This window comes from Aulostomus chinensis, chromosome 8 (assembly GCF_037954235.1).
Source record: "Aulostomus chinensis isolate RoL2024-O1b breed Wild chromosome 8, RoL_Achi_v1.0, whole genome shotgun sequence".
Taxonomy (NCBI): Eukaryota; Metazoa; Chordata; class Actinopteri; order Syngnathiformes; family Aulostomidae; genus Aulostomus; species Aulostomus chinensis.
The window spans coordinates 29,660,792-29,675,064 of NC_141327.1; the positions used below are offsets into that span (position 1 = coordinate 29,660,792).

The 14,273-nt window shown below is 46.9% G+C and overlaps 1 protein-coding gene across 1 annotated transcript in view; it reads right to left on the reverse strand.

Moving 5' to 3' along the window:
- cacna1ab (calcium channel, voltage-dependent, P/Q type, alpha 1A subunit, b) overlaps positions 1 to 14,273 on the reverse strand; it is a 138,113-nt gene that overhangs the window by 47,858 nt on the left and 75,982 nt on the right. Inside the window, exons 18-27 of the mRNA XM_086212337.1 lie at positions 14,056 to 14,176; positions 13,792 to 13,859; positions 13,332 to 13,438; positions 11,851 to 12,004; positions 8,429 to 9,018; positions 7,713 to 8,011; positions 6,748 to 6,880; positions 6,498 to 6,627; positions 5,627 to 5,686; positions 4,886 to 4,992 (exon numbers count right to left, since the gene is read on the reverse strand). Coding sequence (XP_086068463.1) covers positions 4,886 to 4,992; positions 5,627 to 5,686; positions 6,498 to 6,627; positions 6,748 to 6,880; positions 7,713 to 8,011; positions 8,429 to 9,018; positions 11,851 to 12,004; positions 13,332 to 13,438; positions 13,792 to 13,859; positions 14,056 to 14,176 — 1,769 coding nt within the window. The remainder of the gene's footprint in view (positions 1 to 4,885; positions 4,993 to 5,626; positions 5,687 to 6,497; positions 6,628 to 6,747; positions 6,881 to 7,712; positions 8,012 to 8,428; positions 9,019 to 11,850; positions 12,005 to 13,331; positions 13,439 to 13,791; positions 13,860 to 14,055; positions 14,177 to 14,273) is intronic.

Sequence of the window (14,273 nt, forward strand, 5' to 3'; positions counted from 1 at the left end):
GAGAGAGGGTTTGGTAGAAACAGGAAAAAATACATTTATATGAGAGACAGACAAAGAAGGAGGGACAGCCAGATGGACATACCCGCTTAAAAAGCCCACCCACCCCCACCACCAAAACACAAATCTGCTCTAGGACACACACTTTCCTCCACTCACCCCGTCTCCATGACAACCAAATGAGATGTCCATGTACCACACCTGTGTCTTAGACTCGATATTTGAGAAGATAAAGAACCGACTGACTTCCAAATTCACTTGAGAACAGGAGCTCTGGCGCTTTTCCTCCTCTCCAGTCACGTGTCTACTCTCAGAAGGTCATTTTAAACATGGAGGTTTGAAGGTTCAAATAATGAGTAAAAGTTTTTGTACCAGCGGCCACTTGAATCACATTTGGGGTCCAATTCTTAAAGCCACTGATGTGACTGAGGATTTCCTGTTGTGCAGATATCAACATTGTGATGTTGGCCTTTAAGCAGCAACACAAAACGAACGCAACACCAACGTCAGCAGCTGTCACTACTCGAAGTGGAACTGACGCTGGCATTACACGTCGTCCTGACACTGAATTTTGGTCACCTGACATCACAGCCTACATTCGAGCAAGCATCAGAGTCCAATGAGGTTGGCGGACAGCGGCGTGCCTGCTGGGGCCGGATGAGCGAACCCTCCTCCCTCTCGGCTGCCTTCTGGTGTGGTCTACCAGCTCTATGCAGAATTACCTTCACGGCTGGAAGAGGAAATTGCTGCATCCATTTGAATTAATTCTTATCTTATCACACCATAATGATCAATTAGACCAGGCCTAAAGCACAAATTGCCCTCATTAGATCTGCAATCATCGAGTGCGATTTTATCTGCATGCACAGCCACACAGGGGAAGGAACAAAGTGTGAAATCTTTCCCAGGTTTTCTTGAAACGTAGGAATCCATTCAGGACATCCCTCATGAGTGCCGACTCAAGAAAACAGAGCTTGTGTGTATTGTCCCATACACACGCCATTGACAGAAAGAAAACACATTCTCACGGAGGACTGCGACCGCATGCAGTTCTCAGTCATGAAGGTGCATCATGGAGGATGAAGGGAGCCAGAAGCGCAATTCTTCTGTCTAAAACCCATCCAGGTGAATCCATTGCACCATGCTGGAAATCCTCTGTACAATGGTTCTGTGAGCTACCTGCTTCTGAGTGAAGTCATGCGTGCACATGACCTGTCATGTCACAGGTGTGTGTGTGTGTGTGTGTGTGTGTGTGTGTGTGTGTGTGTGTGTGTGTGTGTGTGTGTGTGTGCAGCCTTCTCTCCTTAAGCAAAACTGGGCTGTAAATTAGCTCTGGAGATGGTTGGAGCAAAGAAGCAAAGAAGGCGGAGGAAGGAGAGAAAGGAAAGGTTGAAGCAAGTGTGTGTGTGTGTGTGTGTGTGTGTGTGTGTGGGGGGGGGGGGTGATATGAGAGCATCCTGAAAGGGAACAGAGAGGGAGATTAAATAAGTATGAGGAGGCCAGCGAAGTAGGGGGGGAGGCATCCCTTAACGTTTGTGTTTTTGACTGCGGGTAAAGGTCATGCTGTGGAGGGAGCAGCAGCGGAGTGATTTTAACCTGCTGTGTCAAACCTATCAAGCCGATGGAAAAACGACATTTGATGGGCATTTTTGGAATTACAGGCTGGCGTTCGCCAAGGTGATGCGTCACGTTGAGGTTGAGATCTCATACATTTAATCGTAGCATCGCTTTTAACCTGAAAGCTGTTTCCATACGTGCGCTCCTTCCCCTTCCACTCACTCCTCAATTTACCATGGATGGCTTCTTACTCACAGAGCCAAAACCACCTTGAGTCAGTGCAAAAACTTGCTTGCAAAACTGTGGGCTTTTTCTTTCCAAATTTAGCCGTTGACATCAACTATTTTCTCACACGGTACTCAAAGTGTGCATCAAAATACCTTTGTGGAAACTAAATTCAACGAAGTGGTCGAACAGCAAATCGCCACTGAGGTATCAGTGGTGGGCACCAGGAGGAAAACCACCAATCTGTAATTTCATACAAGTTGTATTCTGTAATTGACTACAAAATTACAAACTACAAACAAACATGACCTTATTGCTAACTAGTTTATGTGCTGTGGCCAGCCGAACCACCTGGATCAAGGTATTTTTAGACACGTAGACTTCATTGAGGTAATGAAGTCCAGATGCCCAGAAAGTCTCAGGCCTGAATGGTTCAGAGTCGCTGCTCACAGTCGTGCCAGGTCTTCCCATCCTTCACCTGAGCATCGCTCACATGGGATAAATCTGTGGGGGAAGTAGCATCTTTGACTCAGTGATGCCACCTCTAGAATTTGCGTTTCCATCCATCTGAACACACACTTAGAGCAGTTAATTGTACTGCGATGCTCAAGCCACATACTAGCTTCTCTGCCTGGTCGCCTCCTGCATCACAGGGTGGGTTCCGGCTCGTGCAGCCATCTTGGCAAACATGCAGTGATCAAACACACACACAACCTCTGTTTGTTTTTCTGTCACACAAACACACAATTCCTCCAAAGCACATAAACATATTTAATTTATATATATATATATATATATATATATATATATATATAAATTTTTTATTCATCTATGTAACTCAGCATCATAAATCATTCCAGCCACCACACTCTGCCCCAGCATGCCTTGCTCCTCCCCTCCCGTGCTCAGTCGGACCTCCCGGAGTCGTGCAGAGGAAGGAGAGTTAAATACCTGCGCCTCCTGGTACGATAACATGGCCACAACAGTGGATGAGAAGATGTGTTTGTGATTGAGTGTGTGGGTAAAAGTGGCGATGATCCTCCCCGTAGTGAACGGATAGCCTGGGCACTTAAAGGGTTAAAGGTGTCTGGGGCGCCCTCACCCCCACGAACTGACTGACTTGTACCTCCAGCCCAGAGGGTGGGGGGAGGATAAAGAGGGGTGGGGGGTGTGGGTGGGTCTCAGGAGGGATGTGGACTGTCGTGGCGGTGGTGGTGAGAGGAAGCAGGGGTGACCGATGTGTGTGAGGGTGTTTGTTGAGGCAGAGGGGTGAAGGAGACCCGGCTCAGACTGGGCATTAACGTGCCTGCTGGGGGATTCCATCACAAGTGGTCAGGGGCGACACTGGAACGAGTCCCTACGTGCAACTCAACTGTGGGTTGGACCTGACTTTCTCCACTCTGACTACGTGTGCTACTTCTGTTTAGCCAGCAGGATGCAGCGATGCTTTACCACATCCCAAATCTGCTGGAAAATAAAAGAAGAAGTCAAAGCAGCTGGGACTGCAGGCACTTGACCCCTGCAGTCACCTAAAAATCACAACGATATAAGAGGAGGGTTTTACAGTCTGTGCCACTAGATTTACACCTGATGGCGTTCGGCTGTCCTCTCTGTCTCTGGATGAAGACGCTTTCTTGTTCATCAGGGTCGGGGACTTCAGCAAAAGCGCCGTTAAAATCCCGCCGAGCTTATTTACATGTAACTTTACGTGTTCGGCTGTTCGGGATTTCTGGTTCTTGGTTCCTGTGCTCCTGACAGTGGTAAGAACTATGAACAGGTTCCTCCAGTATGACAGCACCAAATGCAACTTGGGAGCATTCACACCTGTACTGAGGGCTGTTCACCTGTGATTGGATCACTCAGGAGGAACGTCCATGCCTGGGCGGGGTCTTAGGGACCATGTGGTTATCCTTAAACAAGGATGGAGGTCGGGGGGGGGGGCAAAGGAAAGAAACAGCTACACCTGCTCCTAACATATAGCAAGCACCATCAAAAATGTCCAATTAATTTCACTGACAAATCATCATTTGAGGTGAAAGGATTATATTTTTCTTTCTCATTAAATTTAATGAGAGAATAAACACAGCCTACAAGCCAAAAACAGAGAAATGTAAAAAAGTTCATTTCCTCTTGTTGCTGTATGTTGGGAACTCAGCGGCTGTGAGAGGGAGGAGGAACATGAATCAGAAAGAAGTGGAATATTGAAGGGTAGAAAAGGAAGTGATCCTTTCTGAGTGGGGGGTGGGGGGTGGGGGTGGGGTGGGACGTCAGCAGGAAGAAAAGCTGAGGAAGTTCTAACTTAGATGCAAGAACCGAGGAAGGGAGGACTCACGGCCTGGTTGGTGGAAATATCAGAGCGGCATGGATTGGCGAAGAGGGCACAGAGAGGAAGGAAGAGGGGCAAGGAAGATTGGGAGGAGAACATTTGAGAAGGCGGTGCTTCATAGAGGTCGGAATGTTAGTGATGTCAGCGATAGATTAGGAGGAGGACATTGTTTCAGGCAAGGTTTGGGGTTTGTTGAGGGTGGAAGAAGGAGGCGAAGATGGATACAGACATTGTGACTACACTCTAAATTATCATTCCTCTTTTCAGGGCCTGATGGTGTTCCCCAGGGTACGCATTCAGGTCCCTCAAAGATTGACGGGTCAAGAAAGAGCAAAAGATCACAATGATCCCTTTTCAATTTTAGAGTGTAGGTCAGAGGATGGTGATGATTGTCCAAAAGATTAGAAAGTTGTGATGGCTCATCAGTGATTGGTCACATGACGGCGGTGATGAAAGAATTCCATGAATGATAGAGGTCAATGAGGAGAGAGGATTATGGGAGGAACGGGTCGACTGAAGAGAGGAGGGGCATGAGAAAGGCAGTAGGAATGCGAAAAAGCCAGAAAGAAGGAGTGAGAGAAAACATGAGAGAGAGAGAGAGAGAGAGAGAGAGAGAGTGTGTGTGTGTGTGTGTGTCGAGGAATGTTAAGTGAAGTCGAAGATCAACTTTGCCCAGCAAGTCTGACAGTGACAAAGGTCTTTCTGGGGTGGTGGGAGGTGTGTGGGAGGGGGTGAAGATGAAGAAGATAAAGGTGGGAGGGGTGAGGGGGGGAGACTTACGTGAAGGCGAAGGCCACCAGAGCACCACTAACCACTATAAAGTCCAGAATGTTCCACAAGTCACGGAAGTAGGAGCCCTGGTGGAGAAACAAGCCCAGCACCACCATCTGGAAGAAACAGAGAATTCTCAGGACCAAACATGAACTTCCGATTTTCAGGGTCAGAGTTTTATTTGTTGAGTTAAATATTTACATTTTAGCTCATTTGAATAAGGGACAGCAAACTGGAGGAGCCGTGTTCCAAGCTCACTTGGTCTGACATCATCGCTACACATCATTTATCTCATGTATCTGCATGCATGTGCGCAACACCAGGAGGGAAGCGCAAGCAATCCTTCCATGCAATGGCGTTCTCACAGGTACGAGCTTCCTGTGCACAAATTCACGAGTTCACCGGTTACCACCAGGACCGACTTTCACATCCAGTTCTCATCGGATGAACGCACACGGAGCAGCGGGTCCATCTTCTCCTCGTTTATGCTTCAGTCTTTATTTCCCTCCAGGGGAAGGAAGTATTTACTTCTGCTGTTTCATAGCAACCAAAGTGTCACTGCTGAAAAAAATGCTGAGCTCTCACGCGCTCTCAACGCTGTGGCGGAGCCATTTTTGATGCTTACATTTATCGATGAATCCTGTCATTTTTCTTGTGAAGAGAGAAATCTAAAAAATGTGGATAAGTACACTCACATAGCAAAGACACACACACACACACACACACACACACACACACACACACAGTTACCTTGATCAACATTTCAAATGTGAAGACGCCGGTGAAAACGTAGTCAAAATAACGCAGCACCTGCAGAGCAACACAAGAGTTCAACTATTAAAGATGCAGAAAGACAGACGGACACAGACAAACCAACAACAACACACCAGGGGCTCGGGATTTTACTTTCAAGTGCCCTCGAAATTTGACTTTGACATCTTGTCATGTGACTTTTGATTTCTGCTCCGTCATTAATGCTCATTAACACTGAGGAGTGCAGTGCAAACTATTTCTTCACGGGAAAAATTGAAATGAGATTTATTTCAATTAAATATCAGAGTTAAAAGCTCAGATGTGTTTTTTCCTGACAGAAGGATTCATTCGAGATCCATCAGAAGGTTGACAAACTGATCAGACTCAATTTTCCTACAGCTTCTACCTTTTTTAAACTGCGTGATTTGTTAAAGACAGCATGTCTGTCAAACCTGCTGGCAGGGCTCAGGGCTCAGAGGTTTCATGCAGAAGAACAGCAAAGGTCTGCAATTTCATGAAAAATATCAGCGTATTTTCTCAAAAAAAAATAAAATTCTGCTCAAATGTCTTTTGGGTATAATGTCAACTTTTGGGACAAAAGCCCAAACCGTGAAAATTGAATCAAATCAAATGTGAGTTTTCACTTTCTGGGTGGACAAGGGTTGCTTCTGAAAAACGTCAATATTATTACGCATAAAACATAAAGATACCTGACAACTCGCTACTTTTTAGGAAGCCGAAAAAGATGGAAGCCACTCAACATCTGACTTTAGTGAACAGGCTTGCTTATTTCCCACTCCTGCATTAACACACACACACACACACACACACACACACACACACACACACACACACACACGAGTCTCACGTTGTTTCGGGGTGAGTCGGGACAGACGGGGTCCTCGGCAGCGAGGGCGATGCTGCTCATGGCGATGACGGACAAGATACTGAACTCAAAATACTTCAGAGTCAAGATGTAGTGGCAGCACTTCCTGAACCTGGTGGGGAGTCATGGACGTGTGTTGACACCAGGAAACATTTCTAACCATGGAAAGTGTGTATTTATGTATATATATATATATATATGTGTGTGTGTGTGTATGTATATGTGTACTCACGGGTTTGTGGTAGACATAATGAAGCAGGAACTATAGGGAGGCATGGGTTTAGGGCCATCTTCATCACCCCCCTCGTCCTCCTCCTCCTTCTTCTCCTCACTCTTCTTCTGGTCAGTGTTGGCGTTCTTATTCACTGAATTAAAAAAAAAAAAAGGACAGAGGCGACAGCGGCAGCTTTAGAGCCCAGTTATCCAGAGAACCAACATCTTTGAAGGGGCATTCCTTCAATTTCTCTTGTCAAAGTCAGTTTGCGCCCCACAGCTCGCGCTCTCAGCCCTGGAAAACAGTTGTGTCAAGTACTAGCTGGAGCAGCTTCGTCAGCTCAGGAAAACAGGCTTGATGAGTGACAAGTGTTGACGTCTGAGGCTGGAAATTTCCCAAGACTCCGTTAAAACTTGGTAGCATGGAGTTTGTCTCAACTCACGAGGGGGAGGTTCTAGCCAACAGCTGCGTGTGATGTCATGGTGAATGACAGGAGATGAAGGACCAGTCTTCTATTGGGGACTAAAATCATGATCTAGTTGAACCAGAATACATGGAGGAAGACCTGTAGGTTTAGAAGCTTAGCAGTCAAATCGTTATTTAAAGAGTTATGCTAACCTGCCCATACACGACCATTCATTGCGCTAAGCTAACTAGCATAGGTCTCAACTCCCCAAATTTAGCAGTTAGATTTCTTATTTCTTGCCTCACATTTATCCAGAAACAGATTTTGGTAAACTGCGAATATCAAATAAGTTTCATTACTTCAGAGGACGGGACTTTGTAATTCCAGCTCAGACCCACTAGCAGTCAACACTGGGCCCAGGGAGAGAGTTGGACCCCACTATAAAGGCTGGGAGAGGACAGAGATGCAGCACCGAGGTACTGGAACTGGGTCGTACCTCCTCAGGCTGAATTTAGGATCTGAGGCGACAACTTTATTTAAACCCCGTTTGCCTTGTCTGATCCCTCCAGATGCTCACCTTGCAGGATGGCGTTGGTAGAGGGGTAGGGGTAAATGGGGGGCATGTCGATGCTGGTATAATCAGGCTTGGCCATGCTGCTCAGGATCAGGCTGTCCATGCTGTGGAGAAGGTTGTGGGTGTCAGCATCGCAGCAGTTCAGCAGGTTGTTGACATGGTCAGGGTGGTCCGGTGGAAGGTCGTAAGCGTGTTCGTGAACGCTGGCTAGCTTGCTGTTGTTCCGGAAGTTGTCCAGGTCCTCGTTGTACTGCTGTATGGGTCGAGTGGTGGAGAGGCTGGGACCGGTGCTGTGGTGCTCCCTGCTGGAGCAGGAAGATGGAAAGGATCAAATGATGGAAAGAGCATCTCATCAACAACAGCAGCTGCAGCACCAGATGTCAGAGGTGGCTCCAGTGCTGGCGCGCTGCTAACACACACACAACACACTGATAAACTATTCATCACTGCACAAAGACGCTTTCACGGGTTCATTAAAAATGTGCTTTCCAGCTTTCACCTGACACCTGAAGTGTTACTGTGGAACACAAATACTATGATATGATTTGATACCGAATGCTGCTGACTTGGCTGCAGGTTTCAGTGGCATCTGGAGCAGAAATGAGCTCTTGGTCCGACAACCACCATCAGGTCTGGATCTTATTTTGTCACAGACAAACTGATGCAAACTGCGTCAGTTTAACTTGCACACAGAGAAAATAAACCTGTTCTTAACTCACTTTCTTGTACGATGCCCTCTTCTTTCCTGGTTGCCATGGCGATGACGTCTCGTTTTCTGCCCCTCGCCTTCTTCGCCCTTCTCCCCCTCACCCTCCACTCCCCTGGATCTGTGTCTCCTGCCCGGTTCTCCCTCCCTGGCGGCCCTGCGGTGCTGCCTGGATCTCCTGTGCTCGTTGTTCCCATCTCCTGCTCCGCTGTTGTGGGGAGACATGCTGCGCGCCTCCCTGCCTTCCCTGTTCCTGTGCCGGTGGCCCCGGTGGCTTCTGTGGCTGTGCCTCTCCTCCCCCTGCTGGCCCTCCATGTTACCCAGGGACGTGCAGCTGAAGCCATGCTCCATGCGCGTCTCGGTGTGCTGGCCTGGCTGCTCACTGTCAGGTCCGACGGCCCTCTGATGGTGATGGTGATGGTAGTGATGGTGGCGGGCGCGGCGGTAGTGGTCCACATCCTGCTGTCTGTACTCTTGGTCCAGAGGCAGCTCCCCCGGTTGGGTCTTGTTCGTGTTATTGTTGCGGTTGTCCTGTGGGTTCACCACCAGGGGCCGGTCCAAGTGGGTTTTCATGTCCCCACGTCCTTTCCGTGGGTAAGACACCTGGGTAAAGAGTAGCAAGTAGGATGAACTGTTCTGTCCCCACATGAGGGCAGAAGGAAAATGGAACTTATACCAGATGACCACCTGGAGAGTTTGCAAACAGACATTTTTGGACAGTTTTTAACCGTCAGTCTCCATTAGCTTCAAGCTAAACAAACGTAGCTCAATGAAGCGATGCAGCGATGAGAAAAAGCCTTTGTCAGCTCATGATGCCGGTTTGTGAGAACTTGAAGGGCAAAATAAAAATTTTGGGTGAAGTATAACTTTTAAACTTTTTATGCTGCTGAAATATTTATATTTACTAATGAAATAGCAAAATAAAATGCAAATTGATGCTGATGGGCATTGAGTTCATAAGCTAATATGATGTCCCAATTGAAATCCATCACGTTGAATCTGTACACTGGGAATTTAACAACAACTGACACAACAGTTTGGTCTAAAACAACTTTGGGCTTCAGTTTGGACCTGACCGGATCGCCCCCTACCCCCAATCCCTCCCCTGAGCCACAGATACACACAGTTCGGCAAACTGGCCACCATTTTTGACTCCGCATCAACAATTGAAAGATCAAGATGATCATGAATCCCCCCAAAAGCACAAAATGGCAAAACAGGATCAGCGATGGCCATGCAGTTTGCCGAGCTTTATCCAGTCGACTCCTGATGCTCTTCTTTTCAAGTGTTTGTGAAGTGCGTGACACTTTGCCCCACTCCAGTTTTGAGTCTGTCTTTGGGTACAGCTCTGGATTTCTCTGCATGCCCCACTTTAATAATGCATCGCTCCCAAGCATGCAACTTCAAGCCGTCCCATTTAACAGCAGCTAGCGCAATAATAACACTCTTTCATGGGCTTAAAGGGACATTACACCCTGGAATCAAAATGTCTGTGGAGTGCAGTGTGACCCAGAATGCACAGAAGTTAAGAAGCAGGCCAGGCTGGTGTTTGTTCAGTGTTTCCAGACCTGAGGCCCAAAACTGATTACATAAACAGGTAAAAAGATTTGGTGAGGTTTCAGCATGTAAATGCAATGGTTAGCAGTACTAAGCTAACGTTAGCCTATGAAGGAGCTACACCAGGGTCACATGACTTCAAGGTCACCACCACTGAGCTTCAGACTTCTTGTGTTCCCCCTGATGACCTTTAATGACCTCCATGACCTCTGTAGGCTCCTCTAGACCAGGCTTTCTCAGAGTGTGGTCCCCGGACCACTGGTGGTCCGCGAGCGACCCCCAGTGGTCCGCGAGATGAAAAGACATCACGTTTTAAAATGTAAAATGTCAATCTTTGTTGTGAACAATGTGTCGTGTTATTGAATAAAGCACGTGAGTCCCACTGTACTTCGTAACGTGGAATGATATTTACTGTCGCTTGTCCACCTAGCCTGCTAACCGTCCTGTCAGTTACCGGCTCGCGCGCTGTTTTGTTTTGTTTTGTTTTCCGGCTCGCGCGCTGTCAGTCAAGGGCTCGCGCACAAATGACGTCATAAATTCTAGAAAGATTTAGAAACCAGAACAAACAATCACATCAGACAATGGATCAGTGGCTTAGGACTGGGTCGTGTAAAAGAAAAGCAGAGGAAAATTCTGACTCGACAGGAGACGTTGTTGAACCCCAGGATGTTTATCCAGCGCCCGCGTCTTCATCGAAGCAGAACCCGCTGCCAACTCGTGAACGAGAAAAAACCACCGCCAAGTTGAAACGGAGGTACCATAGCGACTACACACAGTTGGGGTTCTTTTGGACTGGCGAGGAGGAGGATCCTAAACCACACTGTGTGTTGTGCTATGAAACGTTGGCTAACGAGTGTATGAAACCTGCAAAGCTGAAACGGCACATGGAAACTAAACATAGTCGGCATATTGTTTTTGGGCTATTTTGAGGTAGGCGGTCCTTGAGTGTTGTTTTATGGGTTAAGTGGTCCTTGGTCTGAAAAAGTTTGAGAAACACTGCTCTAGACTCCTGTTAGCAACCCAGGTTTTTAAGACTCCACCATCCACCGGTCTGGTGTTTACTGGTGGATCTGATGTAGAACTGAACCTCCACCACCCACCAGTCTGGTGTTTACTGGTGGATCTGATGTAGAACTGAACCTCCACCATCCACCGGTCTGGTGTTTACTGGTGGATCTGATGTATCCAATATCTTAGACTGGTGTTCACCACAAACCTGATTTCAGGCACTGAAGCAAAAACCCATTAAAAATTGTCTCTGAGAAAAGAGACCTGGAAGTCTAATCATGCTAACTTACTTCAGGGTATCTGGATAAAATAAATACAAGAATAAGAGAGAAAGAAGAGGAAGAAATAGAAATAAAAAATAAAAATAATGCCTTATCAAAGCAAATCTTAAAACATCTTAATAAGATCAAAGTTCCAATATTCCAGTTTTATCTGATGTTTTAGTTTCCTAAGAACCTTTGACAACCTTAATGAGGCTTTCTTTCCATCACGGAGGAACTTCATCACTGGGTTTCACTAAACACTTCCAACAAGCGCTGAAAATGATGGGACCCTGGTGCGATTTCAAGAAAATGCAATTTATATTTACTTTTAATTTAAAAAATGGCACAATACCTATTTAGTCAATACTAAAAGCCATCTTTGCATCCAGTCACATGTTTATTTTCATGAATTTTTTTTCCACTGACACCCAAGAGGTTCTGTTTTTGGCCTAAAGCATAAAATGAAGGATGATAATGTCCCTTTAAGATGTTCACATGATTGATGATATCACTCTGCACACATGAGGCAAATATGCACCATATATATCAGGAGTGGACTGGATATATATGTGTATATGTGTGTCTTTCTTGGGGTGGGATTGCTCACCTCCTCTCCCTCCCCTCCCACCTTCCAGTCATCCTGCTCCAGCTCGTTGTAGAGCGCCTCACGGCTCGTCATCAGGTTCTGCCGGCGGATCTCGCTCGTTCTCTGCTCCCACACCGACTTGTTGCCCTTTGTGTGGTTCTTCTGCTGCTCCTTCCTGTGAACGGGTCAAAGCGGAGAACAAGAGGCCATTTGAAGGGTAAAATGGAGCGAACAGAAGGGTGAGGAGGTTCAAAAAGTGGGAGTTGACATTGAAGGAAGGAGAGCTTATCAGAATAATGAGCTCTTGAATTAGACTGAATTAAGGGAAGTGTTTCCTCGGCCACATAATCTCACAATCTTGGCTCTCCCTGTGAGGTTTAGCATTTATTTAGGCTGACTTCACTTCAAATGTGGCGCTGCAGCCAGAAATGCAGGCTCTCTCATTCATTTTAGTGGTGACAGCGGCGGTGGTTTGGGCCACAACCCAGATACGATGAACCAGAGTCAACCTGCCAATCGCAAAGCTGTAGTGCAGTTTACCATGGAGCGTTTGACTGTTTCCCCAGTGTCAGAGAGCCTGGAGGACAGACTGAGCCTTCCCCAACTGTGCAACCCTGACCAAGCCATGTTGGGATAAAATTTACAGTGACACGCCTCCACTGCTGCACGGCCGCCACAGCGCCGGCCATGGTCTGACACCGGCCATAATCCAGAGCAAAGACCAGGGGAAGCACTTGATCTGCACCCAGCGGGCAGACGACCACCGGGAGGTTTCAGGAGGAAACAACGCTTCAGTGGACACGTGCCGGATGATTCTTTGAGGCTAGCTACATGTTTTATATGCTAGGTGTTTTATGTGCTAGGTGTTGTACACAACATACTTGTACTAAGCGTGTTGTGTTGTCAGTCATCCACACACGTGTAAATGACTGACAAATTAGAGACTGATTGACAAGTTGCAACGCAGCATGAGAGCACCAGCTTACTATCTGTCCGTCACAGGCTGAGCTCGCCACAGCGCCGTCCATGGCTTCTGCGGCACCGGCAGCTCTTTTGATGTGTCCTACTGTATTGTCAGCGCTTCTGTTGCCGGGAGGAGATTTTACAGACACTACGCCCTTGCTCATCTTCACCCAGATCTCAGAATCTGTCCCTTTCATATGCTAGAACAAACCCTTAATCGTGTTTTAGAGGACAACTGGCACTGTGTGTGTGTGTATGTGTGTGTGTGTGTGTGTGTGTGTGTGTGTGTGCGCCATCATGAATAACTGCCTGTCTTAAATGTTGGAGAAGCGTATGTTCCATCTCTTGCTAGGGTGTAAACTCTGTCTAACCCCAGGCTGAAACACTCCAGCAGCCCTTTGCTGGTCCTGAACGCCGCCGCAGGCGTGGATCTGGTCCACTTCCTGTTTATCAGTGAACGGGCAAACAGTTTTCCCACCTGAGCCAGCGTCACGGTAGTGAGAGCATTAAAAGCAGGTGGTGTGCACGTGTGTACTCACGCAGCAATGGAGAGGTTGGCTGCTGACAGCGGGCTGACCTCAGCCACCTCCTTGGCTTTCTGCAGCGCTGTCTTCTGATTGGCTGCCTCCTCCTGTTCTTCCTCGTCCTTGCAGAGAAGAGGATCTCAGTTTCTTCCATATCTCAAATGAATGTTTCCACCAAAACACTGACCCACCCGCAGTTTAAAAAAAAGGCCCTTGAACATGTTCATCTTGGTGTAACAAACACATTCGATTCTTTATATTTGACTGACAAAGAATCAGAAACTTAAAATAAAAGTAGCAAAAAATACTAAAAGTCAGTTTTGTAGTTTTTGAATCATAAACTGCGAAGAGGTGAACTCAAGCATTCCGCGTCCCAGCAGAATGTCTTGAATGGCTCGTGAGACATCATTCCAAGGCTTCAATATATTTGATTCTACACATACGTATAATTTTGCCTCCTGTCTGGATCCCGTACCTTGGTGAGCTCCTGGGCATTAGCCAGGTTGTCCACAGCGATGGCCAAGAACACGTTGAGCAGAGTGTCTGAGGTGGAAGACGTTAAGAAGAAGAAATGGCAATCGATGTTCTTTCAGTGACAGAATACATGAGAAGGGACATATCAGGAGAGAAGGTGTGTTGCAGATGTAAAAGAACACCAGAATGGACAAGGAAGAGGAAAGGAAGAAGTCGTATTCCATCGTCATATGATCATCGTTCTATGATCCGCGGCTGAGGATACAGTTGCCAAAGAGGGTGAGGACAATGAAGAATATAGAGAAAACCATCCCTTTGTCATTCACGCCTCCCTGGGACTCGATGCCATCGTACATCACCATGTTCCAGTCCTCTCCGGTGAGGATCTACAGGATGAAAAGGACAGTTTAACGACTAAAAAGGGAAGTGTTTGTTTGTTCGGAATTAATAACTCGGGAGCTTCCCAGTTACTGATGTTAACAT